Below are 27,176 nucleotides of genomic sequence, written 5' to 3'. Positions count from 1 at the left end.
ACACTCTGGTCTTTTTTTTTTTTAATAGCTGGCTCACTGGTTCTTTTCACAGGAGCTTCTTAATTGGTGCATGGTGTCATTTCTTAACTCTTCACCTTGTTTCATCCTTTTTCTTATTGTTGCTGGCATATTTTTAATGGCCAAATAAGTAATTGGTGTGTTTTTAGTTTATCAGGACCCATACATCTCAAACGAATGCCTCATAGTGTGTAAACAGGTTGGAATGTAACCCTGATAGCAAATGTAAACATTGGGTTTGGAGGGCTTTTTATTTATGTTCTGAGATACATTTTAACATAAGTTTGGAAGGAAAATGAAAAGGATCAGATTTTGGGTCTGTTGCTCTGACAGCACCCTGTTTATCCTAACAGATAGGATGCTAGTCAGAAAACTCTACCATAACTCATTCTAATGGGTTTTTAGTCAAGTACGAGTAGCAAGCACTAGAGCCAGGTTGGGTCGTACTTAGCCGATTAATCAACCGATAGTTTTTTTTTATTGTAAAATTAGTTAAACTATAATTAGTAAACCTAATATAGTGCTCTCCGTGCAGCACGTGGTCACGCGTGTTGCGGCTCTAGAGGCCGCTCTCGTAATTACAGCGGATCAGAAGCCGGTATGGATTTTTGCCGATAGTTCCAGCAATCAACTATCGGTACCGATTAATCTGCAAAACTGATGAATTATCTCGACCTCTAGCAAACACCATGGATTTCTATTGGTTAAGGCTAGTCTGAGGCGCCATGATGTAAGTAAATAAGAGGCCCATAGTGGGGTACGGTACTTACAGAGGAGAAACAACAATGTCTTCTGTTTTAACATTTCATTAAGAAGAACAGTTTCATCTAGTCATAACTAAGGCCTTTTATTTCAGAAATGACTTGCATATTTGACTTGACTAACTCTGAATAACTTCTGTCCTGTCAGCACCTCAGACTAGGATTCACACAGAGATTCACACTGCATGCAAATCAGTGTTTACACAGCTACCCTGCTAATACTGTGAGCTCCACAGCCATTGTTAATCTCTGTCCTTAACTTCAGGGGTTGCTGTGGGTGTTGTGTTTGTTTTTGTTTTTTTTCCTCAATATATGAATATATGTTGAATCAAGGTTGTATACGTTGTATTTATACCGTGTTTGTGTTAACCTTGATCTCTCTCCTGTCCCGCTGTGCTCACTGACAGACCGGTGTGTGAGGGTGTGCAGGAGAGCAGGTGCCTCCTCAGCTGCAGCCCTCACACTGCCGGCTCAGTTTATTGGGCTGAGGAAGACCAGCTGTGGCAGTGCTAACGGAGGTAATACTGGACTCTTCAGCACCACTGTCTCTTAATCACTTTTGTTCTCTTTTCTTTCTTTTTTCTTTTTTTTTTTTTTTACGAATAACTCCTTTTCTTGGACAGGTTGAGCACTGAATCAAGTGAACGATCTCCCGTCGCTCCCGCTAACTTCTGTCACTCCTGATTCCGAACGCCTCCTCTGGTGCTTGTCTCTCGAACCGTCTATGGTCACCCGTTTTTTTTCATTTCTAGTGTCGAATTCGAGCTCGTCTTCCGAATTCGAAGTCTTTCACTCCGTGTTTCTTTTCACACCTTTCACCAATCCGCCACATCTCCACCACGTCCAGCACAATTTAACCCTTCCGGCCGAAGAGCTGAGCTCGACGTATTTCACATAAACAAATGGCTTTCTCTCTCCTGCGGGCATTACCTTGGTTACATGCAAATTCCACCTGACTGCATCCACCCCTTTACATCCTGGGCTTTGATGAGAAGTAGAAAGGCATTGAGTGCAGGCGGAACCGAGGGAATAGAATGATTTTTTTGTTCTGTTGTGCTGGTTTATTGTAGGTCATGCTAGTTTCTGTGGAACCATGAATGTAAATGAAACGGTGACTCAAAAGGACCCGCACACTCTTAATGGCCCTCTGTGTAAGTACACATCTATATTACACTTCTATCTCACTCATCCTCTCTCGCTCTTACATACTCGCACACTACAAAGAAAATGTTCTGTAGCTACATGAATACACACTGCACTGAAAACCGCTTTCTGAGAATCTTAGACGGCCTCTGAGCACTTTATTCACAGAACCATATTTAATCCACTACCTGTGGTACAGGCAATATTGTAGGTGTGTTGATTAGTTTACCCGGTGTGTATTGCTCAACAGGAGATGAGTCATGTCCTCGTGGACAGCACGCAGAACATACATGATTCATCCAAACGCACGAATCCAAGCATTCGTTCGCAAAGACCAATAGCTGTTCCATTTATCTTCACGTTTACATCGATGTTCTTCATGATTTTTTCCCATCTTATTTACATGCACGATTTTGATCTTTTTGCCGCACGTGTCGAATCCCCCAACAGGTGACGACTGCAAAGAGAAACACAGTTCGAGGACAATCACAGTCTCCACAGGGTCTTCCAGAGCCCCTTGGCTTGTAGAGGCTCTGTGGCTCCTTATAACATTCACAGGTTTTGTACTCACTGGTTCTTGCTTTGTAGTAACCATCAATACTGTGTTAAGACTGAAACTCTGTTACAGGCAGATTAATCAAGTGTAAATAACCCTCACTTTCCTCCCCCACGTTGGTGGCGTTCAGGCGGCAGTGTGTTAAAGGCGGGACAGGACGTCTTTTCGGCTGCCTGGTTTATCACGAAGAAGGTTTCTTCTATTCTCTATTTGGCTGCAGTGTCTCCAGGTCATTATGATAGGATTTCCAGCTTCTTAAAGTCCCTGCATGAGACATAACCAGTTGCAAGAATCCTGTGCATTATCTCTATCCCTAACCCCTTTCTAATCCTGTTGAAAAAAATACTGCAAGTCATCAAATAAAAACTTTCAACGCAGGTTGCCTCGACTAGGCAAGGGGACCATATTAAGCTTTTGTGAATTGCTTCAACTTTGTTGTTCGAAAAAGAGGCATTGCTTTACAGCTGTTTAGTTAAAGCCACAATTCAGTGATCCAGAGCCGAAAATGTAGTCGTGACGCCGACCTTTGAAAAACACAAGCGTGAATAACCAGCAGCAGTCAGTGATTTGAGGAACCCCTCGTTAAAACTCGTTAATGTGATCATTTCAGTGGCAGAATTGACCTTAAATTGTGGCTTTAACTATAATTAAATGTTTTTCAAATGTGGCATCATATTGCTTTCCTTACAAAGCAGTACGAGCCAGAGATAAATTCAGTCTGTAGAGTATGAGGTGATTGTGCTTCTCTCTAACACTTTAACACTGTGAAGTAAAGGCGTGGCTTCTTACTCCTTTTTTTCCCTCTCTCTTCTCTTACTCCTCTCCAGTCCCCCCAAGCTGAATACTTGCTCTAATCTGTGTGGCCCTGCAAACTCCTTAACCCACTGTTTTTATCTTGTTTATCTGTGGTCTGATTTATAGTTGACTGTGTGTGTGTGTGTGTGTGTGTGTGTGTGTGTGTGTGTGTGTGTGTGCGCATATGTAGGGAGTGCAGCTTCAGGGGCATTACAGTGGCTGGGAACTGCATGGTATCAGTTGGTCACGCTCATGTCTTTGTTCAACGTCTTTTTCCTCACCAGGTAAGTGTTCATTTCTAATCGTTTTCGTACCTGCAGTAACCTGTCAAATCCCCCCACAAAAAAATGGCATTAAATTTTCATTTTCTTTACTCCTTCATTGAGTATGTATTCATATCATTCACGCACTGTTTTTCTGCAGGATCCTGCCCATACTTCAGAAACTTTTCCTGATTATTCTTCCCTTTGTGCTTACTCTCGGTAAGTTCCTCTGCACTCCCGCTCTCGTGTTTTGTTTATCTCATTTAATAAATACAGAGAACCTCATCAGTCACTTGCGTCTCTCTTTTATTTTTTTATTATAATCTCTCATATGTTTTTCTGCTATGTAGCCGTCCTGTGGTATTGGGGGCTGTTTAGCGTCTCGACCCTTTGGCCCGTAGCAAACATGACTCAAGACTCTGCTATAAATAAAGCCGTTGACCTTCAACCCGATGACACGTTAGCAGACGCAAACGTCCAGGGTGAACCCGATGTCCCCATATCGCAGACGAGCCCTCAGGTAAATGAAGACGCCATATGTTATATAATTTCCTTCTATAAACGTTAACCACTGCAGAATTGACGTCACTGTGCTCTCAGCAGGAGCTGGCGGTCGTGTCCGAGTTCGATTCTGAACGACTTGCTCGGATAGAGAAGAGTCTGGGGAGGCTGTGGGATAAGGTGACCGCGTCAGGCGGCAAACAAGAAGAGCAGCACGCGGAGGTCCTCGGACTGTGCAGCTCACTAAAAGAAGAGCTTCATAGAAACACGGATAAAGAGACCATGGGCCAGTGGGTGGGCACGCTTCTAGAGCAAAGATTAAGCGTGCTAAAAAAAGAGCTGGAAGAAGACACCGAGCACTCGCAGCCGGTACGTATGGGAAGAAATGAATCCCATATTTCCAGTCAAGATCATAAGGTTAATAGCATTATGGCAGGATTGATGAGCGCTTTTTTTTTTTTTCTTCCTTCCAGCATCAGGAAGAGATTGTTGAAACCGGGTACCAGGAGTCCCGGCTGGCCAAGATCGAAGAGCTTCTTAAAGACCTGGCCGAACAAACAGAGGTTACTGTAATACACTGCTCGATCTTGATCATGTCTTGTTACTGCGTGAATCATAAAACTGAATATGTGCGTTTTGATATTTAAAGGAGTTACAAACAAGGCACGAGACTGCGACTCCGCTTACTGTCAGGTCTGTACATAGATATAACTCAAACGATACGACTTGCATTTGTGTTCTGTTGAAATTTTGTTTGTAAAATTTTATCGCGAAGTCTCCCAATCACCCCTGATCATGAATTTGTGTGTAGCGGGGAAATGGACGGCGCTCCTCACGCGGCTCTTCTTGCACAAGTGCACAAACTGGAGGAGGCTCTAGGGAGCATCAGGGCAGACCTGCAGGCCGTGACTGGCTGTAAAGGACGGTGCGAACAGCTGGATTCTCTTCATGACACCGTAAGTCTCCTGCATATTTTAAATCAAATTTTATTTGTCACATACAGTGGTGTGAAAGTGTTTGCCCCCTTCCTGATTTCTTTCTTTTTTTTTTTTTTGCATGTTTGTCACACTTTAATGTTTCAGATCATCAAACGAATTTCAATATTAGTAAAAGAAAACACAAGTGAACACAACATGCAGTTTTTAAATGACGTTTTTATTATTGAGGCAAATTAATATCCAAAACTACATGACCCTGTGTGAAAATGTGTTTGCCCCTAAACCTAAAAACTGGTTGGACCACCCTGAGTAGTATCAACTGCAATCAAGCGTTTGCGATAACTTGCATTGAGATTCAAACCGCGCTAAATCGGGGGATTACTGTTCTACATTATAAAATACATTTAGGGTGTAACGTACATGAAATTAATGTTTCGGTATGTACCTTGGTTTATAAGTCACGGTTCGGTTAAATTTTGGTAGCGCAAAACACACAATTCCTTTTTTTTTTTTTTTTTTCTTTACACAGTTTATTATTATTATTATTATTAACATTTGTGAACATCACGTTAGCATTTTTATAACAATTTTTAAATAAAATGCCTGCTTGTAATATATCAAATTATATTTTCTAATAATAAAATAGAATAAATTAAATTAATAAAAAATGTATTATATTGATTACATTAAGTAAATTGGCACAAATTGTACTTAACATTAAATAAATGGAAAAATTTGATTAAATAGTTACATTTGTTAGACCCCGTTTGGGTAATACAAATGTGTGTGTGTGTGTGTGTGTGTGTGTGTGTGTGTGTGTGTGTGTGTGAAATTTAATATTAAATGTTCTAAAGATATATTCTACTTAACTGCTCTACTTATTTCAACATACTTTAACGATCCTTCATTCGTTCACTCTCTCGGTATATAGAATTGTCAAGATTTCTCCTTTGAAGAGAAATTCTTGAAGCTGGATAGAAATCGTTAAAAAATCCATAGTGCTAGCACTCTTGATTCTTTAGCGTTTTCATGCATGTATTTTTTTTATATATATACCCCTGGCATTGTTTGTTTTTTAGTTTAATCATATTAATAATTTGGGGGGAAAAATGCACTCAAATTACGAGGCAGAGAATAAACAAACTTGCGGTCCGGCACTTAATACGGTTTTAAGGAAAATCTGATTGTAAATATGTTCCGCATGTTGAAAGTATTGCATACACGTGCACCGAACCCAAAGCCCAATACTGAAAAATCTTGGTACCAATACGCATACAGTTTCACCTCTAATATATACAGAATAGGTATGGTTATTAACAGCCGTGCAGATTTTAAGTGTGTAATTCTGTATAACGGTATATTTCTACCATTTACATTTACAGTGCTCCTCATATCTCAGCCCCGAGGCTATCGTCTCACGCAAAATATACTGACGCTGTGCTTTTCGAATTCTAGATATCCATGCAGGTCAAGAAGGAGCTTCAGGTTCTTCTGTACGGCAGCGAGCAGGAGGAGGTGCAGCTACCAGGTTCTTTGATGCAGTGGCTTTCGTCTCAGTTCGTGAGCAACTCGGACCTGCTGGCCTCGCTCGGTTCTCTTGAGAAGGGAATTCTGGAGAATTTGTCACTTCAGCTAGAGGAGATGCAACAAAAGCCAAGTGTAGAGACGATCACACAGAGCGTCCTGCAAGCCACTGAGCACTCCGGCTTATCCGAAGAGGTAAGAGTTTCAAGAATGTAGGTGCGCCGATTCAGACATTCCTGAACATTCGCACTCACTCTAGTTTTCTTTACTCACCAGGATGTCCAGCTGATCGTACAGAACGCTCTGAAGCTCTACTCTGAGGACCGCATTGGCCTTGTCGATTACGCTCTGGAGTCTGGAGGTAGAGTATTGAAATATAACATTTTCGACTAAATATTCTTGTAGATGTTTTAAAGTAATTCTGTTTTTTTAAATGACTGAAGTCGTCAGGACACCAAACGGAACTTTTGCTATGTTTCCACACGGGTGGTTAATGAGGTGATACCGGAGAAACCGTGCCTTTTCTAACTTTCATACTGATTACATAATCTGAGAATATTTGGGGTTTTTTTTTCCATGTGAATTGGTTTATTTAAAAGTAGACATTTTAAGCTTTCTTTACATATGTTATATGATTATAATTATTATAATAATTGCGGGGAGACAAGTATTAACTGAGATTCTGGTTGTTTGAGTCTGTGAAGAGAAATGACAGAGACTGCAGAGAGCACGCAATCTCGGTTTCCTTTATTATACAAAAGCACAGCATTTTGTTGTTATTGTTAGTGTCAACAAATAAAAGTTGACACTTAACAGATTCGAATTTGCCACAAAAAAAAGTGCCGGTGCGTTTGTAGACCCCAGAGGATTCAATTGGTCGTGTGCCTCATTGGCAGTTTTTGGTGCTGATTTAGACTAGTCAGACTTGTACACATACATACAGTGCCTTGTGAAAGTATTCGGCCCCCTTGAACTTTGCGACCTTTTGCCACATTTCAGGCTTCAAACATAAAGATATGAAACTGTAATTTTTTGTGAAGAATCAACAACAAGTGGGACACAATCATGAAGTGGAACAAAATTTATTGGATATTTCAAACTTTTTTAACAAATAAAAAACTGAAAAATTGGGCGTGCAAAATTATTTAGCCCCTTTACTTTCAGTGCAGCAAACTCTTTCCAGAAGTTCAGTGAGGATCTCTGAATGATCCAATGTTGACCTAAATGACTAATGATGATAAATAGAATCCACCTGTGTGTAATTAAGTCTCCGTATAAATGCACCTGCACTGTGATAGTCTCAGAGGTCCGTTTAAAGCGCAGAGAGCATCATGAAGAACAAGGAACACACCAGGCAGGTCCGAGATACTGTTGTGGAGAAGTTTAAAGCGGATTTGGATACAAAAGATTTCCCAAGCTTTAAACATCCCAAGGAGCACTGTGCAAGCGAAAATATTGAAATGGAAGGAGTATCAGGCCACTGCAAATCTACCAAGACCTGGCCGTCCCTCTAAACTTTCAGCTCATACAAGGAGAAGACTGATCAGAGATGCAGCCAAGAGGCCCATGATCACTCTGGATGAACTGCAGAGATCTACAGCTGAGGTGGGAGACTCTGTCCATAGGACAACAATCAGTCGTATACTGCACAAATCTGGCCTTTATGGAAGAGTGGCAAGAAGAAAGCCATTTCTTAAAGATATCCATAAAAAGTGTCGTTTAAAGTTAGCCACAAGCCACCTGGGAGACACACCAAACATGTGGAAGAAGGTGCTCTGGTCAGACGAAACCAAAATCGAACTTTTTGGCAACAATGCAAAATGTTATGTTTGGCGTAAAAGCAACACAGCTCATCACCCTGAACACACCATCCCCACTGTCAAACATGGTGGTGGCAGCATCATGTTTTGGGCCTGCTTTTCTTCAGCAGGGACAGGGAAGATGGTTAAAATTGATGGGAAGATGGATGGAGCCAAATACAGGACCATTCTGGAAGAAAACCTGATGGAGTCTGCAAAAGACTTTATATATATATATATATATATATATATATATATATATATATATATATATATATATATATATATATATATATATATATATAATCTCTGAGTAAAGAAAGGACGTTGTAAATAAATGTGTTGCATTGAAGGTTTTAATTTAAATAAAAAAAATTACATAGTACTGAATATAATAAATACTAAATCATAAAAATGTGCTAAAACGTGTAAAAACAAATGGCGTCAGTGATTCGCCTCTAGAGGCCACTATCATAAGGACAGTGGACTGGAAGCCGCATGGATGTTTTTTCTGATAGTTCCAGCAATCAACTACCTAATCGCTCGACCTCTTGTATGTATGTGTTAAGGCTCGAGCTGCAGATTGTTTTAGTAATTGAGTCTTCTACAGAATATTTCATTTCATTACTCGATTAATCGAGTAATCAGACAAGATGTACTTTTTCTGTATTAAAGAGCAGCACTAAATATGCAAGAGAAAATATTAACATTGTTTCCTTTTTAGAAAAATTTACAGTTTTAATTGCTGAAATTGCATACAAGAATATCTGTAAAAACTAAACCCATTTAATGCATTTAATTGCCACATTACATCAAAATATAAATTTATTTTAAATCGTAAATAAAAATGTAAGAATCAACTTAAAATGACTTTTATAAAGTTTAATGCACTCTTTTCTTTGTGGTTTTTTTTGGGAAATTTTCTTTGGAAAAACACTCGGAATTGCAAGAAAAAAGCTCGGAATGGCGAGAAATCTAGTTGGAATTGTGTGAAATATAGTTGGAATTGCGAGGGGGAAAAAAAATATTGAAAAAATTAGCCAAACTTTTATCTAATGTGGCAGAAACAGTGTATACCGTCCAGAGAAATCCAAAGTTTAGCGGGCATTGCGCCAGTAATAACGGTCCATGGAGAAACACAGTGCTCTGTGTAGTTCGAAGCGTATAATTTGCCTCAATGCATTTATGTATTCAAATTACTCGAGTTACCTGAGGAATGTTTCAGCCCTAGTTGAGGCTGTGTAAGATGTGTGTAAAATGACCGACAAAAAATTCCAGTTCTGGGTGATACGAGCCCAAATTCTGTTTTCAAGTAGTCTTATAATACTGAGTAATCAAGTTTCTACTTCTTGAGTAAACCCCAAACAGCTGCTCTTTGAGGTTTGCTCAAAAAGAGGGACTGTTAAAGGTTCATCACATCTGTACGTGTATTTGTGTTTAGGTGGCAGCATCCTGAGCACACGTTGTTCCGAGACGTACGAGACAAAGACTGCACTGATGAGTCTGTTTGGTTTTCCTCTTTGGTACTTCTCCCAGTCTCCCCGTGCAGTCATTCAGGTAATGTCTATTCTTAGTCTGCGCTTCCATCAAACAAAAACTCCTATACACCTTTATAATAATTTACTCCCTTTTTCTTTCTTTCCTTTTTTTTTGTTTCTGGTTGTTCTCCCCCATCAGCCTGATGTACATCCTGGTAACTGCTGGGCATTTAAAGGTTCCACGGGCTATCTGGTGATTCGTCTGTGTGTGAAGATCGTTCCGACGGCGTTTTCCCTGGAACACATCCCTAAAGGTCTCTCACCAACCGGCAACATCACCAGCGCCCCACGCAACTTCACAGTCCATGTAAGGCACAATATTGAAAGCAGACTGTAATTTTTTTTTTTTTTTCTCCTCCCCCATATTTTTTGGACAAAAGTTTGTGGACACCTGACCATAGAAGTTGTATGTGTTCTTGAACATCCCATTCTACAGTTACTCCCCATTTGCTATTATAATATAACCTCCACTCTTCTGGGAAGATGTTCCACTAGATATTGGAGTGCGTTAGTAAAATCATGTACTGATGTAGAAGAGTTGAGGAGGCCTGGGGTGCAGCTCTTTGATTCATCCCGGAGGTGTTGCGTAGAGTTGAGGTCAGAGCTGTATAGCAGGCTGCTCAAGATCTTCCACCCCAGTCCATGTAAACCATATCTTCATGGAGCGGACTTTGTGCACAGTCGCTTTGTCGTGCTGGAACAGGTTTTGGGTTCAAGTTCAAGGAAATTATTATTTTTGCTTCCACAGACAGTTTGTGGTAACTGGGGAGAAAACCACATATGAATGGAAAAGACAGGTGTCCCAATACTTTTGTCCCTTTATTGTACCAGGACTCGGTTTTTATAAATTGGCTTAAATTATTTTTATAAATCATTAAATTCTTTATTCTTCAATCGTTTAGATGGATTAAGTTTAGTCCAAAAAATGTTCATCAGGATAGTTTCTGTATAGTTACATAAGATGGTCTTAAAGATGTGAAAGCGTTGAGAGGAAACCCATAGCGTGAGATTTTATGCCACTCGTTTGAGAGTGGACTTAGCGAGATCTCAATCTCCAAATTAAAAATATTATCGTCTGTTTAAATGAATGCTGTTGGTGTGAATTTTTATTATAATTTTTTTGTAAAGGGTCTGGAGGATGAACAGCAAGAAGAGGGGAAGCTGCTGGGGCAGTACGTTTACCAAGAGGATGGAGATGCTCTACAGACCTACCCAGTGATGGTGAGGTTTTTTTTTTTTTTTTTTTTAAAGCCCTATTCGGGTGGTATTCAATCAATTTTCCATTTATGCCATTTGGCCAGACTGATTTACAGTTCTCATTTATACAACTCAGCAAGGTTTAAGGCCCTTGTTCAAGGGCCCACCATTTTTTCCATTCTTCTCTGATTGTTTGAGGTTTGTGTAGATAGAGTTCTGTTCGCTATGTTTTCTCGTAAAGACTGCATATCACTAACCCTGGATGATACACATTCACTAAAACGAAACACAAAAGAAATGCTTTAGAAGAAGCATTTAAACATACACAGTGTGTTAGAGAAGTGAAGAAAAGAGTGCAGGCAGGGTGGAGTGGGTGGAGAGGAGTGACAGGAGTGATTTCTGATAGAGTATCTGTGAAAGTGAAAGGGAAAGTTTATAGGACTGTGGTGAGACCTGCAATGTTGTATGTTTTAGAGACAGTGGCATTGAGTAAAAGACAGGAGGTGGAGCTGGAGGTAGCAGAGCTGAAGATGTTGAGGTTTTCGTTGGTTAGTGACGACGATGGACAGAATTAGTAATGCGTATTAGAGAGGCCAAGGAGGAGGTTTATGGATGTGGTGAGGGAAGACATGCAGATAGTTGGTGTGAAACAGGCAGATGTAGAGGACAGGGTGGTATGGAGACAGATGATCCGCTGTGGCGACCCCTAATGGGAGCAGCCGAAAGAGGAAGAAGAAGAAACGTACACTCTATGGGCAAAAGTATTGGGACAACTGACTTTTCCAGCCCTTGGAGCACACATGGAGTTTACAGGATGCCTTTGGATACTACAGCCTTAAGTTTTTCCTCCTCACTTGAACAGTACAACCCTCTAGAACATCATTGATCCTGTGCTAGATTTATTTTCGGAGTTGAACGAAGTAGAATCACAGATTAGGAACTGTAATGAGAAGCATACATACAGCCGAGGATAAACCACAGGTAACCAAAAATAGACAAAAAGCGTTGCTTGTAGACTTTCTAGCTGAGCTGCGTGGTGGTGTTGTTTTTGTTTTGTTTGTTTCTTGTGATTATTATTTTCTGCCTAACTTTTCTATTAAGTGGCGTCCAGTTTTTTTTTATATGATGCAACAGATGAAAAGAGAGCATATGTCCTAATATAGTATAAGCATCTGTTTTTGGTTATAAGACTTGAGGCTCCTTCTAATCTATAAACTATACTATACTATAATATTGTAGTATATAAGCAAGCAAAGTATTGCAGAGACAAAATGGATACACACTATAGCGCTTGTGTGTAATGGGGTTTATTATTGTGGTGTATTTTACACTATGACCAGATGATCAAATTGATTAAACCCCTTTACATTTATTTGTTAAAAATGTGTGTTATTTGTAAATGAGCAGGTTATGAATGAGCTTTGTGTGATCAGCGTTTCCTAGACTCGGAGCACTAGATGGAGACTCATCTTGTTTACGCTATCATCTCATGCCTTCCAGGAGAACAACACTGAAGCTTTCCAGATCATCGAGCTGCGAGTGCTGAGTAACTGGGGTCACCCGGAGTACACGTGTCTGTACCGCTTCCGGGTGCACGGCGATCCTGTGCAGCAGTGATCCAACACTAAAGAGGACGTGGAGTTTCCACGGAGGAGATCCCGCACCACCCTCACATCGAACGCGGAAACAGTTACCACGATCGCTTCTTCTTCTTCAACCCTCAGCGTTTTGCCGATTCGCGCTTTGCACTCCCGTGTCTCTCAAACAATACAAAATTCTCGTCCATCCGGAACGTTTTATTTCCTCCCGTGATTCTACTCCGGCATGCGACACGGACGCAGGGCAGCGGAACTCGGCACGGTCTGAACTGCACTGAAAGACTCTCAGTACGTTTCATTGAAAAACTAAAAGGACTACGGTGTATTTTAAACAGCATGTTGTAAATATTGTTAATAGTTTGTCTGCTTTAAGTGTCTCTAATAATTTAGCTTTTTTTTTTCCTTATATAGTGTACTGATTTATTCAAGTGCCCAGCTAAGAGACTGTTATTAATCACTATTTATTTTTTTATGCATTTGTGTTGATCTTAGTAAAACTTTATATTGTGTATTTTTGTAAATGCTTTTCAGATCATTTTGTAATTATCGAGGGACCACAGGTTGGCTTTTGCAATGAAGTTATATTTTGTTTGTGTGGGATGTTCTAATAAAGAGTAATTTTTTTAGATGCTTTTGCATAAAATTTATTAATTGTGATTCGTATAGACAAAAAAAAAATCTCCTAGCCATGCGCACACTTTTTTTTTTTTTTTTTTTTTTATATGAACAAAAATTAATAAAACAATGAAAAGGTCCCAGGAGTAAGCCTGGGAAATACCCATAAAGTCATTGTATAACACTAATGATCTAATCTATGATCTAATCCTTACTATTACACTGTATATGGACAAATGTTTGTGGACGCCTGATTTCTGGGAAGATCTACATTCTGCTGTGGGTGTGTGTGGATATTGTGGGTGGGTGTGGATATTGTGGGTGGGTGTGGCTAGTCAAGAATATTCATGTTCATTAGTGTTAGTAAAGTCAGCTACTGATGGCAGTGAGGAGGCCTGGGGTGCAGTCAACATTACCATTAATCCTGAAGGTGTTTAATGGGATTGATGTTGACATTCTATAGCAGGAGATCTTCCACTCCAGCTCATGTGAAACACAACTTCATGGAGCTGGCTTTGTGCACAGGGGCATTGATATGCTGGAACAGGTTTGTGTCTCCTAGTTTAGGTGAAGGGGATCATTTCATGCATCCAAAGTCATCTTATACAATTGTGTGCCTCCAATATTGTGATGATAATTTGAGGAAGAACCACTTAAGCCTGGAAAAGTCTGGTGTCCCAATACTTTGGTCCATATTGTGTATGTTTATTGTACCTTTACAATTTGCTTCACTGGAACTTACAAACCTATTTCCCTGAGCACAAAGCCAGTTAAAAACATGATTTTCTTGACAATGTTGAAGAGAATCAACTCGCATGTCCTACATTGTTCCAACCTCATCCAACATTGGACTTTACTAACACCCTTCTCGCTAAATGTGCACAAATCTCCACAATCACACTCCAACATCTAGTGGAACATCTTTTCAGAAGATTGGAGCTCATCAGAACAGTCGGGTACTGGATGTTACAAGCATGTACCAGTGTGATGATCAAGTGACAAAGCCATATAGTTTTATGAGGCAAGAACTTTATTCATTTTGAGCAAACCAGAGATTGGCATTGATGAGAAAAAAAAAATGACTGGGATTTGGGGATTATTAAACATGATTATTTTGCTACATGTATATGTAAAATCAATCACTGTCCATGTTGAATGGATGGTCCTCATTATGGAGCGACTTTTTAAAAATGACGTATCTATGGAAAATTATCTACTGAGGAATCCTGAGAAATCTTCACAGCAAGCACCCAATCCATGGAAGTCTATTTTTTTACATATTAATTTATCAAATCAAAAACCTGCTCAATTGTAATTTGCTATTGATTAAATGCAGCCAAATGCTATTAATGTACATATAAATGTTCTGAATTATATTATAAATCATTATTATTATTTAAATAGCCATTCTATTCAGACTGATTCATACAGGATGGCACTTTATTTCCCTTTCATGTTTCAAACAAGCCCCGCCTTCTGCATCATGATTGGCTAGAGACACACGCTCCCAGTTACAGTCGTCCAATCAGAGAGCCGCTTGTGAATACTATTATCCAATCATAACATTAAAATGGGTGTAATAGGCAGTTTTCTCACAGGAAAGGAGTTTCCAGCATGGGAAGTATGAACAGGGCGTTATAGAAAACCAGTTGTGATTTTATTCCCGGTTGTTTTTGGGTGTTGGCTGCACTGGTAGGTGAAGTCTCACTTGCCAGCTCAGGATCTATAAGAGTTTGTGGTTGTTTTTTTTACCTGGAGAGATTAGTTTTATTTGAGAAGGTGGTGTATCTCCAGTGTGATCCAGAGAGACTTTTTATTATTATTATTTTACATCTAGAAGACAAGAAGCAGGTGGGAATGCAGGCGATAAAGTGTGTGGTGGTTGGAGACGGGTGAGTGTGTGTTCATGCTGTCTATTGGACGTGTCTACTGGTAGGCTGAGTCACGTGACTTGTTAGAGGAACCAGATAAACCTGTATATATTCCTCCAGGTTTATTATAATTAGAAGACATGACAGAGTTTATGTCTGGTGAATAGTTTTAAAAAGTATCCTATATTTTTTATATATATATTTATTTTATTTAGTGTAATCATCTTTCACTTGTGGAGCTTTTTGGCTTTACATCTTCACTTCCTGATTCCTGGATGTGTTCCTGATGTCCTCATGGAGTCCAAACCCTATACTGTTATACACTTGAACCACAAATAACCTTAATAATCTCATTTATAATAGTATTATTTAGGAAAACAGCCAATACATGTCCCAAAACACATTAATTTAGAGTTTGTGTGTGTGTGTGTGTGTGTGTGTGTGTGTGTGTGTGTGTGTGTGTGTGTGTGATGAGAATGTTTGGATCATCTCATGGCACTTCAGTATCTTATGCAATGGAGCAGCTGAAGAAGATTTATAACACAATAAATACATTTTTAGTTTATTAAAGTGAACATTTACATATATGAGTAATTTCTCTCAGGTTCTGTAAGTTTTGTGTGTAAAGATTATGCATTGCTTGTCATCGTGGGGTCTGAGGTTCATCTATACTGTTATAGCGTTTTTGTAGTCCAGTCATGAAACTGTTCTCACTTAATGCAGCTTTTTATCTCAATAAATACATTTGTAGTTTATTTAAATAAATATATATAAAATGATATAACTGTTATTTCTCTCAGGTTGTGTGAATGATCTAAATAAAGTTGATGCAGTGCTCGTCATGATGGAGCCTGAGGTTCATCCAAAGTGTTAAAGTGCTGGGAATCACAACCAGCTCCTACACAAGCTGTTATTGTTGGGTTTGGTTTTTTTGGACGCTGGAATTTAATGTTTTTTAAACTTGAAAAGGTTAATATCAGCGTGAGCCCAATTGTGGACAACATTCCTGAGGAATTCTGGCTCTAAAAACTTGACATTGTCTCTGTGCACGAAGCCAGCGAGATGAAGATATTCTTACAATTGGTTGGAGTGGAAGATCTCCTGCTATAGAGCTCAACCCTATTGAAACACTGACTGCACCCCCAGGCGTCAAGTTTATTTTCTATAGCGCTTTTCACAACAGACATTGTTTCAAAGTGTTCACTTCACTTACATCAGTACCTGACCTGAATACGCACAAATCTCCACAAGAACTCTTTAAAATCTAGCGAAAGATCTTCCAAGGATCCAAGGAGAAATGGGATGTTCAAATAAAACATATGACTCTTATGGTCTGGTGTCTAAGGACAGTTTCTGTGGAAACCATCCTGTACGTTTTGCTGAATATCTTGCTGTTCTGGAGCAAGAGCCCAGTAGCCTTTATTTCTTTCTTTCTTTTTGTCTGAAAAGTGTACTGAAGACTTTTTGGAGATCCATAAAATACATTTTATTATAGAAGCTATAACTAAGTTTGTATTAACATTATACGGTGGACAGTCCAGTATTACAAGCTGCCATTTGATGATTCAAACTTTCCTTAATAGCTACGTATACGTGCAAATAAAAAAACACTGAAAAATGTATTCTTGTATAAGATCGGACTACGGTGGTATGGTCCTGGTATGCTCTCATATACGCTTGTATGTATATAATATTTTTTTTAAATACAGGGCAGTCGGAAAAACATGTCTTCTGATCAGCTACACCACCAACGCCTTCCCCGGAGAGTACATCCCGACGGTGTGAGTAACATCACACACTCGTCTGCTAAAGTCCAGTAGCCGACAAGAACAGTCTCTCGTTGTGTCTTCGTTCATTTTCTCAGCTTCACTGTGTTCAGTAGAAGTATTTGTCCTCTTGTTTTTCACGCAAAGAAATTCTCTCAATTTCTCTCCAGGTTTGATAATTATTCTGCGAATGTAATGGTAGATGGGAAGCCAGTGAACCTGGGGCTTTGGGACACGGCAGGACAGGAGGACTACGACCGACTCAGGCCTCTTTCCTATCCTCAAACGGTACAGCGCCATGAGCAAGCTCAATGCAGAGTGAATATTAACAGTCCATCTCATTTCAATCCTTTTGACCGTGCTTCATTGCTGCTTTTTGTTCTGCATGAGACTGTCGTACCAGTGGCGATTGTTATGAAAATCTGTGCTTGTGTTTCACGGGCAGAATGTCTCCTATTATGTCCTTGCCACTACTTATTCTGCTAATAAAACTGAATGCGTTCTCTATTTTCTCCTTTACTGCACATCACTCCATTTCGATTTCCATACCAGTTCAACAAGGCCGTGCCGAATCAAGAAACAGAATGGAAACGATTTGCATATTTCTCAACCTGAAGTTTTGTCTCATTTTTGATTTTTTTTTTCCTTCTCCTCTATAGGATGTGTTTTTAATCTGCTTCTCGCTGGTGAGCCCTGCCTCGTTCGAGAACGTCCGTGCCAAAGTAAGCAGCTTCCTTACCGAACCTGTGTGGCTAAGAAAGTCAAATTAAAGGAAGTGTTGTTTGTGTTCAAAGAACATCTGGACAGCAGGGAAACAGGAAGGGCCTGATATAATGCCTCTGGTCGAGGATATTGCGTAAAACTCTTCCAGTATTTTGTTGGCTCAGAGTCTTGTGGTTGACTCACCTGAGAGATAACTAGGGATTGGGTTTGTAGTCGAGATTTCGAGTTGTTTGCATAGAGGAAGAGCCAGTGTATTAAACAGGATGACGCTGAACGTCGATTCTCAGCATTAGCTCAGCGTGGGTTTGCGATGGTTTACACCCTCTTACAACATAATCCGACTTTTCGTGGAAAATAAAGTTGGGTTTTTTTTTTTAATGAATTTTGTAATCTTTTTATTCCTGATTCATTGTAACACTGAAAATGTAGATTTAAAAATAGATTTAGTTTCACACTATGTACAAATAATAATCATACATTTTATTTGATGATTTGACAATTTAATTTAGATATATTCTATATATAAAGGGCTGTCAAAATTAACGAATAAATAAGCAGCTAACGCAAATTAATTTTAACGGCACTAATTTAATTAATGCACATATAATGCAGTGTGTGTGTGTGTGTGTGTGTGTGTGTGTGTGTGTGTGTGTGTGTGTGTGTGTGTGTGTGTGTGTGTGTGTATATGCATACACACACACACACACACAAGTCTGATCTATTTAGTCTCACATTTAGTCCCCAGTTGCTGTGTTATAATATCCTCCATTTGTCTGGGAAGATGTACCACTAGATTTTTACTATATTTCCAACTGTATAACCTCCTCATCTCTAAAGCTGCTTTGGGACAATGTCCATTGTTATAAGCATTATACAAATACAGTTAAATTGAAAAGTGAATTAGAAGCTCTATAGAAGGCCACTCAAAATCTTCTACTCCAGCCCAGGGACATTGTCTTGCTGGAACATTTGGGTGTCCTAGTTTCATGAGAAAATGTCATGCTAACTCCTCCAATGGCATCCTATACAATTATGTGCCTTCAGCTTTGTAGAAGAACCAGACAAATCTGGTTTTTAGGTTGTTTACGTTAGGTTAAAACCAGAACAATCTGGTTTTTAGGTTAGAACCAGAAAAATCAGGTTTTTAGGTTGTTTACAATTAGGTTGTTTTTCCAATTTGTGTCTGTGAAATCTAACTGAGCGGTCTGGTTTTTTTCTTTCCCCCCACAGTGGTATCCTGAGGTCAGAAATCATTGCCCAAACACCCCGATCATTCTGGTTGGAACCAAGATCGACTTAAGAGAAGACAAAGACACTGTTGATAAGCTGAAAGAAAAGAAACTCACCCCCATTACTTACCCACAAGGCCTTGCGATGGCTAAAGAAATAGGTCAGTAGTAGAATTAATAATGAAGCAGAACAATTCGCACAATTATACAATCTTGTTTTCCCAAAATTTCCCAGGAGATTGGAGACTGTAAGGTGTTTGCAGGGGACAGTGTTGCTAGACAGCATCAGATGGTGGTCTGTAGGATGGTTTTGAAGGTGAAGAGGAGAGTGAAGAGTGAAAGAAGAAAAAGATTGTGGAAACTGAAGGAGGAAGACTGTAGTGTGAGATTCAGGGAAGAGGTCAGACAGGGGCTCGGTGGTGGTGAAGAGGTGCTGGATAATTGGGCAACTACTGCAGAAGTGATAAGAGAGACCGCTAGAAAGGTACTTGGTGTGACATCTGGAAATAGAAAGTAGGACACAGAGACGTGGTGGTGGAATGAGGAAGTGCAGGAAAGCATAAGGAGAAAGAGGTTGGCGAAACAAAATTGGGATCAACAGAATGATGAGAAAAGTAGGCAGGAGTACAAGGAGATGCAGCAGCAGGTAAAGAAGGATGTGGCGAAATCCAAGGAAAAGGCATATAAGGAGCTGTAGGAGAAGCTGGACACTAAGGAAAAATAACAGGATTTGTAACGATTGGTCAGGCAGAGGGGCTGAGCTGGGAAGGATGTGCTGCAAGTTAGAGCAATAAAGGGTGGAGATGGAAATGTGTTGACTAGTGAGGAGAGTGTGTTGAGAAGATGGAGGGAGTATTTTGAGCAGCTGATGAATGAGAAAAATGAGGGCGAGAGAGAGAGAGAAGGTTGGATGGTGTGGAGATGGTGAAGCAGGAAGTGGATAGGATTAGTAAGGAGGAAGTGAGAGCAGCAAAGAGGATGAAAAGTGGAAAGATGGTAGGACCAGATGACATACTGGTAGAAGCGTGGAGATATTTGAGAGAGATGGCAGTGGAGGTTTTTAACCAGGTTGTTTAACAAGATTCTGGAAGGTGAGAGGATGCCTGAGGAATGGAGAAGGAGTGTGCTGGTACCGATCTTTAAGAATAAGGGAGATGTGCAGACCTGCAGTAACTACAGGGAATTTAAGTTGATCAGTCACACCATGAACTTATGGGAAAGAGTAGTGGAAGCCAGGCTGAGAGAAGAGGTGACCATCTGTGAGCTACAGTATGGTTTTATGCACCACAGACGCATTATTTGCTTTGAGAATGTTATTTAAAAAGTATAGAGAAGGTCAGAAGGAGTTGCATTGTGTGTTTGTGGATTTAGAGAAAGCGTATGACAGGGTGCCGAGAGAGGAGTTGTGGTATTGTATGAGTAAGTCAGGTGTGTCAGAGAAGGTGTGTCATGTGAGGGTGGTGCATGACATGTATGAGGAGAGTAAGATAGCAGTGAAGTGTGCAGTAGGAATGACAGACTAGTTCAAGGTGGAGGTTGGACTGCATCAAGGATCGGCTCTGAGCTCTTTCCGGTTTGCAGTGGTGATGGACCGGTTGACGGACGAGGTCAGACAGGAGTATCATTGGACTGTGATGTTTAGATAGATAGATAGATAGATAGATAGATAGATAGATAGATAGATAGATAGATAGATAGATAGATAGATAGATAGATAGATAGATAGATAGATAGATAGATAGATAGATAGATAGATAGATAGATAGATAGATAGATAGATAGATAGATAGATAGATAGATAGATAGATAGATAGATAGATAGATACAACTTTATTGTCATTGCATTGTACAGGTACACAGCAACGAAATGCAGTTTGGCATCTACCAGAAGTGCAAAATGTAGCAGTTGTGCAAAAAGTGCAGATAAATATCTAGCATATTTACAGTGCAGATAACTATCTGGCATATTTACAGCAGTGGTATATATATATGAGGTATATACAGTGAATAAATATAAAGGCTATGAAGGTTACAGATCACAGGGTTATGGCAGTAAGGAGTAGCAAGCTGAATAAACAGTCTACTATATATAAAAAAATATATATATATATATAAATATATACACATACATTATGTACACAGATTGATGTGAAATGTTAGGCAGAATGTACAGTGATGATAAGTATACATACAGATATAAAAGTGCAGATGTACTGAGGAGTGAAAAAGATATAATATGAAGTATGTACATGTATTGTACAGAGGTTATATACAGTCTTTTGTTTATGTTTGTTTTGTAGTGATTTAGCGGTGTAGTGTAGAGTTCAGTAGTGTGATGGTGGATGTTGTGTAGTGATTAGCGGTGTAGTGTTGAGTTCAGTAGTGTGATGGTGGATGGAAAAAGCTGTCCCTGAACCTGCTGGTTCTGGTAAGTTCCTGTATCTCCTTCTTGATGGAAGGAGGTTAAACAGTTTATAACCAGAGCTGACGTGTTCTGCTGCCATGTCAGATCCTCAGAGATGTGAACTCCCAGGAACTTAAAGACTCGCTCTACCTCGGTTCCATTGATGTTGACTGGTAGATGTCTCCTGCTGTTGGATTTCCGGAAGTCCACAATGAGCTCTTTGGTCTTTGTGGCGTTGAGAGTCAGGTTGTTGTTGGCACACCATGCTGCCAGATTACGGATCTCTTCCCTGTAGGCCGATTCGTCGTTGTTGTCGATCTGGCCGACCACGGTGGTGTCATCTGCATACTTGATGAAGATGTTGGAGTTATGCAGAGGAGCACAATCGTGGGTGAACAGGGAGTAGAGCAGTGGGCTCAGAACACAGCCCTGCGGTATGCCAGTGTTCAGAATTAGGTTGAGGATACCTGGTTTCCCAACCTGACAGATTGAGGTCTGTTGGTGAGAAAGTCCAGAATCCATCTGCAAGTGGAGGTGCAGATACCCAGTTCACTGAGCTTAGTGATCAGTACAGTGGGAGGACTGTATTGAACGCAGAGCTAAAGTCAATGAACAGCATTCTGATGTATGTGTTGCTTTTATCCAGGTGGGTGAGAGCAGAATGAAGAGCTGTGGAAACTGCATCCTCTGTTGACCTGTTCGGGCGATAGGCAAACTGGTATGGGTCCAGTGTAGGTGGTAGGCCCGCAGTGAGGTGATTCAGGACCAGTTTCTCAAAGCACTTCATAGCAATGGGGGTGAGTGCAACCGGGCGAAAGTCATTTAGGCATTTAGCAGCTGAGTGCTTAGGCACTGGTACGATAGTAGTGGTCTTCAGGCATGTTGGTACCGTGGCTTGGGCCAGTGACAGGTTGAAAATGTCAGTAAAAACCTGTGCCAGTTGTCCAGCGCATGCTCTGAGAACACGTCCCGGTATGCCGTCCGGGCCAGGTGCCTTACGTGCATCCACTCTGCTGAACACTGAATAGACGTCCGTTGTTGAGATTGAAAGTGGGCTGTAAGCAGTAGCAGAGTCCGTGGTTGGTGTAAAATGTCCTGTGCTTTGGTCAAAACGAGCAAAAAAGTGATTTAGAGATGATATATGAGTTTATTAGTGGGACCGCGCATGTAGGACGTTTTGTGGGGAGGTGAGGGAGAAGAAATTGAGATGGTTTGGACATGTGCAGAGGGATATATCGGTAGGAGAATGCTGAGGATGGAGCTGCCAGAAAGAAGGAAAAGAGGAAGACCAAGGAGGAGGTTTATGGATGTGGTGAAGGAAGACATGCAGGTAGTTGGTTTGAAAGAGGCAGATGTAGAGGACAGGGGGGTATGGAGACCGATGATCCACTGTGGCGACCCCTAATAGGAGCAGCCGAAAGAAGTTGTTCACAAAATAGGATGGTCACCTCTTCAAATAGCATGCAGATGTAACCATCAATATCAGACAGAAATTGTCTCTTGTGCAGCATGAAATGTTGACTCCAGGGATATCGACGGTTACATCTGCATGCCATTCAAAGAGGAGCGGTGTTTCTCAAGAGGATGATACACCGGCGCACCAGTACTTCAGCCTATTCATTTCTAGATGTTTCTCATCTATTTCCAGGTTCTGTAAAATATCTGGAATGCTCCGCTTTAACTCAGCGTGGCCTCAAGACGGTGTTTGACGAAGCCATCCGAGCGGTCCTGTGCCCACCGCCACCCAAAAAGCCAAAGCCGTGCTGCCTCCTCTGAAACATCTGTAAAGAAACATCTGCACTCACCTGAGGAGAGGCGTCACAAGCAGTGGAGAGAAGTGAAGGAAAAGTGGGAAGGCTATAAACCATACCCCTACATCTCTCTTACTTGTGTATTATAAGTATAACTCAATTGGCTTCACGACGTCTATTTTCAGATCTGAGGTGATGCGTGTCCTCATTTATGTCTGTTCACACCAAATTCCTGCTGCCATTTATTAAGGTGGTGGTGTTTTTTTTCATGTAACTGTAACCCAGATTTAAGGTCAAACCCTTCAATTAAGAAGTTACTGACGGACCAATAGCACTTAAATGATCCCAAAGGGGAAATTTTGGGAAACATTCCTTTTTATTCATTATTTAGTGTACATATTTGGGTCAAATATTGTTCAGTAATGTTACACTGGAGCGGGAGGGGAGAAAGCGCCTCTCTGTGATGGAGCACTCCAAAGTACACAACCGAATTTGGCTTTTGTTTGCATTGACTCACGCATTCATCGTGAAGGATTACGTTTTTATTCCGACGCAGCATTGTATTAAGCCTGAATAGGAGGTGGAGAAAGATCTTGCCGTTCACATCCATTTACTGAAGAGTAGACCACAGGAAGTGACTCGTGCACTAAAAAGAAGTCGAGAGCCCCTCCCAAGAAGGTGTGAAACTTTTAGGGTCCCGTTTTTATTGTTTTCTTCCATCTTCCAACTACAACTTATGAATATTATTCTGTGCAAATGAAAATCAGTGTCTTTTGTTCCATGCTTTAGTGATTTCATACAAGTGTTAATCAGTTCATTTTATCTGTTAAAACAGATTTTACTTCATGTCTTGTGTTCTGTTCTTGAAATTCGAGTTGTTTTCTGTGTGGCAGATGGTGATTCGTTACGTCACTGGCTGCTTTTCCACTTGTCAAACACGAGCTTAGCAGCGACCGCATCTTGTATCCCCATTCCTGCATTAAAAATAAACCGCGCTTAATCCGTTTGCGTTTACACCCAGCCCTGCTGAAACCATTATTTCAGCACTCGACTCATCACTGTTACCAGTCATTTAAAAACAACCGACAAACATCTTAACAAACATACTGCAGTGTGTTAACTCCTAAAGCCTTAGCTGGAAACTAAGGAAGGGGTTAATTCATGAAAGAAATCTGAGAATTCACTGTTTGGAATGCTGGCTGAAAAAAACTGAATTCTTCCTTGAGCTTTTTTTTCGTCTTTCTTGATAAAGATTTTACCCAGAGATTTGAACACTGTCGTCTTGTTGCGCAAAGCAGGTCGGGTTCCGGCTAAAACTTCTCAGAGTTCAGCAAACACTTCTACCTGGAGGAACACCGAAATAAGATACATATTAACCCCAGAAGTTAATACATCATTTATTTCCTTTTTTTGCATATAAATGTTTGGGACAAATGGACAAGAAATGGAGTTTGGACCCAAGTCTTTGAATCTAATCGAGTATCCTATTAGTATTGATAGTTGTTTCAATTACAGATATAATAATTATGTATTAATGTGTCACTGTAGAAGTGTAGAAATTAAAATCTATTATATTTTTATATATATATATATATATATATATATATATATATATATATATATATATATATATATATATACATACATACACTCACCAGCCACTTTATTAGGTACACCTGTCCAACTGCTCGTTAAGCAAATTTCTAATCAGCCAATCACATTGCATTTAGGCATGTAGACATGGTCAAGACGATCTGCTGCAGTTTAAACCGAGCGTCATAATGGGGAAGAAAGGTGATTTAAGTGACTTTGAACGTGGCATGGTTGTTGGTGCCAGACAGGCTGGTCTGAGTAGTTCAGAAACTGCTGATCTACTGGGATTTTCACGTACAACCATCTCTAGGGTTTACAGAGAATGGTCCGAAAAAGAGAAAGTATCCAGTGAGCGGCAGTATTGTGGACGTAGATGCCTTGTTGATGCCAGAGGTCAGAGGAGAATGGCCAGACTGGTTCAAGCTGATAGAAAGGCAACAGTAACTCAAATAACCACTCGTTACAACCGAGGTATGCAGAAGAGCATCTCTGAATGCACAACACGTCGCACCTTGAGGCGGATGGGCTACAGCAGCAGAAGACCACACTGGGTGCTACTCCTGACAGCTAAAAACAGAAAACTGAGGCTACAATTCGCACAGGCTCACCAAAATTGGACAAGAGAAGATTGGAAAAACGTTGCCTGGTCTGATGAGTCTCGATTTCTGCTGCGACATTCGGATGGTAGGGTCAGAATTTGGTGTCAACAACATGAAAGCATGGATCCATCCTGCCTTGTATCAACGGTTCAGGCTGCTGGTGATGGTGTAATGATTTGGGGGATATTTTTTTCGCACACTTTGGGCCTATTAGTACCAATTGAGCGTCGTGTCAACGCCACAGCCTACCTGAGTATTGTTGCTGACCATGTCCATCCCTTTATCCCTTCAGACTGGTTTCTTGAACATGACAATGAGTTCACTGTACTCAAATGGCCTCCACAGTCACCAGATCTCAATCCAATAGAGCACCTTTGGGATGTGGTGAAACGGGAGATTCGCTTCATGGATGTGCAGCCGACAAATCTGCAGCAACTGCGTGATGCTATCATGTCAATATGGACCAAAATTTCTAAAGAATGTTTCCAGTATCTTATTGAATCTATGCCACAATGGATTAAGGCAGTTCTGAAGGCAAAAGGGGGTCCAACCTGGTACTAGCAAAGTGTACCTAATAAAGTGGCCGGTGAGTGTACATATACACAGACACACACACACACAGTCAGCTTACTCCAGTCTGAATGATGTCTCCCGACGCCAATGCAACTCCGTCTCTGCTGTCCATGTAAATCATGGCGTCTCTCATGTCTTACACTTTACAAAAAATTGTTTTGTCCCATACTGAAAGATGCAGACGTTTCTAACCTGCAATGTGAGCACCGGGTTTAACCCACTACCCAAACAGAAGTGGTTGACTAAAATTAGTGACTGTGATGATGATGTCCGCCCTATGCACTGCCTCTTTGGCAGAAGAAAATACTTTTACAGGACCCTGGACACGTGCAGCAAACCTTTCAGCTGTCTCCAGCTGCACACACATACCTAAACACAATATGGTTTCACGGTATTGCATATACACAGGAAAACGAAATCTGAATTAAATAACCGCTTTAATGTAACTAAAATGGGCCTAAGATACAGCCTATTCCAAAGCAACCAATCAGATGTAGTAAAGTATTTAAAGGTGTATGGATTTTCAATATGTATTGAATATATTAATATTATTATATGTTGTTGCCATTGAACAAATCAACAATAGTGTGTTCCAAAGCCCTGTAGTGTTTTATTCCTGTTGTACCCAAGCAATTGATTGATATTTTTTACATTGTACATGTGGTAGTTTAAATCTCGCCACACATTCCTGTCCTGTCCTGAGGTGTGACTATGAAACACGGCCACGTGAAACAGGACCTATTCCTACAGCACATATTGACGGATGACAGATCTTTTAACTTTACCTCTTTAAAGGAGAAGATTTTTGTGAATATTTCAGAATGGCTGACCACCTGGTGGCCACAGGCGAGGATGCACAAGATCTCAGCCTGAGCCGGCATCAGCAGCTAGCAGAATTAAAGCAGTATTTTAGTGTCAGTGCTACATCACTGTGACCGTAGAACCTTCATTTTGGTAGCTCAATAAGGGATTACTTTAGCAGAGATTGCCGAGACGGCCGCTGTCCTTTTAAAGGTGATATCTGCCCCGTCCATAACCTGTCAAGAGAGTAGAAAACAATGAACTACATTAGTTACAACATATGTAGTATATTCTAGGCATGTGCAACTCCATAACTGAGGCTGATGCGATTCACATCTTGATGCATAACCAATGATTCAACGTTCAAAAATACATATAAAGCATCTAACGATACGTTACGATTCACCCCTATTGCGGTGCGGTCTGATTTCGATTCGAATCATCACAATGCGATTCGATGGGAAAATATGCTGCTATGAAATTCAATATGGTACTGATTGTTCCAACGCATGTTCCTTTCACAAACAAGCCTTTGTATCGGGAAAAAAAAAAGAAAGACAGATTTTCTTTTCCTGTTCTGTCTCCAGGAAGATGCAGCTCTACCTCTGCCATGTTAATCT

At 40.4% G+C, this 27,176-nt stretch overlaps 2 protein-coding genes and 1 long non-coding RNA gene across 20 annotated transcripts in view; 2 read left to right on the top strand and 1 right to left on the bottom strand.

Annotated features, from left to right (window-relative positions):
• Positions 1 to 13,257, top strand: part of sun1a (Sad1 and UNC84 domain containing 1a) — a 30,797-nt gene extending 17,540 nt beyond the window's left edge. For 8 of the 16 annotated variants that reach the window (XM_046853629.1, XM_046853631.1, XM_046853630.1 and 5 more), the window contains 17 exons: positions 1,187 to 1,297; positions 1,850 to 1,930; positions 2,373 to 2,480; positions 2,609 to 2,707; positions 3,464 to 3,557; positions 3,697 to 3,755; positions 3,887 to 4,056; positions 4,137 to 4,406; positions 4,511 to 4,600; positions 4,687 to 4,730; positions 4,849 to 4,993; positions 6,431 to 6,694; positions 6,776 to 6,860; positions 9,740 to 9,855; positions 9,976 to 10,143; positions 10,965 to 11,057; positions 12,534 to 13,257. In XM_046853629.1, coding sequence (XP_046709585.1) covers positions 1,187 to 1,297; positions 1,850 to 1,930; positions 2,373 to 2,480; positions 2,609 to 2,707; positions 3,464 to 3,557; positions 3,697 to 3,755; positions 3,887 to 4,056; positions 4,137 to 4,406; positions 4,511 to 4,600; positions 4,687 to 4,730; positions 4,849 to 4,993; positions 6,431 to 6,694; positions 6,776 to 6,860; positions 9,740 to 9,855; positions 9,976 to 10,143; positions 10,965 to 11,057; positions 12,534 to 12,650 — 2,114 coding nt within the window. In that variant the 3' untranslated portion in view covers positions 12,651 to 13,257. The remainder of the gene's footprint in view (positions 1 to 1,186; positions 1,298 to 1,849; positions 1,931 to 2,372; positions 2,481 to 2,608; positions 2,708 to 3,463; positions 3,558 to 3,696; positions 3,756 to 3,886; positions 4,057 to 4,136; positions 4,407 to 4,510; positions 4,601 to 4,686; positions 4,731 to 4,848; positions 4,994 to 6,430; positions 6,695 to 6,775; positions 6,861 to 9,739; positions 9,856 to 9,975; positions 10,144 to 10,964; positions 11,058 to 12,533) is intronic. The other 8 variants (XM_046853642.1, XM_046853640.1, XM_046853641.1 and 5 more) reach the window with 6 other exon arrangements.
• A 1,590-nt stretch (positions 13,258 to 14,847) lies between these two features.
• On the top strand, positions 14,848 to 23,836 carry LOC124389190 (ras-related C3 botulinum toxin substrate 1-like). Of its 3 annotated transcripts, none has more exons than XM_046854502.1 (7): positions 14,848 to 14,978; positions 15,084 to 15,138; positions 16,827 to 16,898; positions 17,054 to 17,201; positions 17,543 to 17,605; positions 18,837 to 18,996; positions 22,888 to 23,836. In XM_046854502.1, the coding sequence occupies exons 2-7, from the start codon at positions 15,104 to 15,106 to the stop codon at positions 23,013 to 23,015; spliced, it is 606 nt and encodes a 201-aa protein (XP_046710458.1). In that variant the 5' UTR covers positions 14,848 to 14,978; positions 15,084 to 15,103; the 3' UTR covers positions 23,016 to 23,836. The 3 variants fall into 3 exon arrangements, with proteins under 3 accessions (XP_046710458.1, XP_046710459.1, XP_046710460.1); XM_046854503.1 differs by having other exon boundaries at positions 14,849 to 14,938; XM_046854504.1 differs by having other exon boundaries at positions 14,850 to 15,138; positions 17,054 to 17,171.
• Positions 23,259 to 24,563, bottom strand: LOC124389191. The gene is made up of 2 exons (XR_006926529.1): positions 24,250 to 24,563; positions 23,259 to 23,964 (listed from the first exon to the last, which is right to left on the bottom strand). It is a non-coding gene; the product is annotated as an uncharacterized LOC124389191 (long non-coding RNA).
• Positions 24,564 to 27,176: the final 2,613 nt, after the last annotated feature.

Source organism: Silurus meridionalis, chromosome 7 (genome assembly GCF_014805685.1).
Source record: "Silurus meridionalis isolate SWU-2019-XX chromosome 7, ASM1480568v1, whole genome shotgun sequence".
In the NCBI taxonomy this organism is placed as follows: domain Eukaryota; kingdom Metazoa; phylum Chordata; class Actinopteri; order Siluriformes; family Siluridae; genus Silurus; species Silurus meridionalis.
Note: the sequence above shows the minus strand (reverse complement) of the source record. Positions and strands in the feature narration are given on the sequence as shown.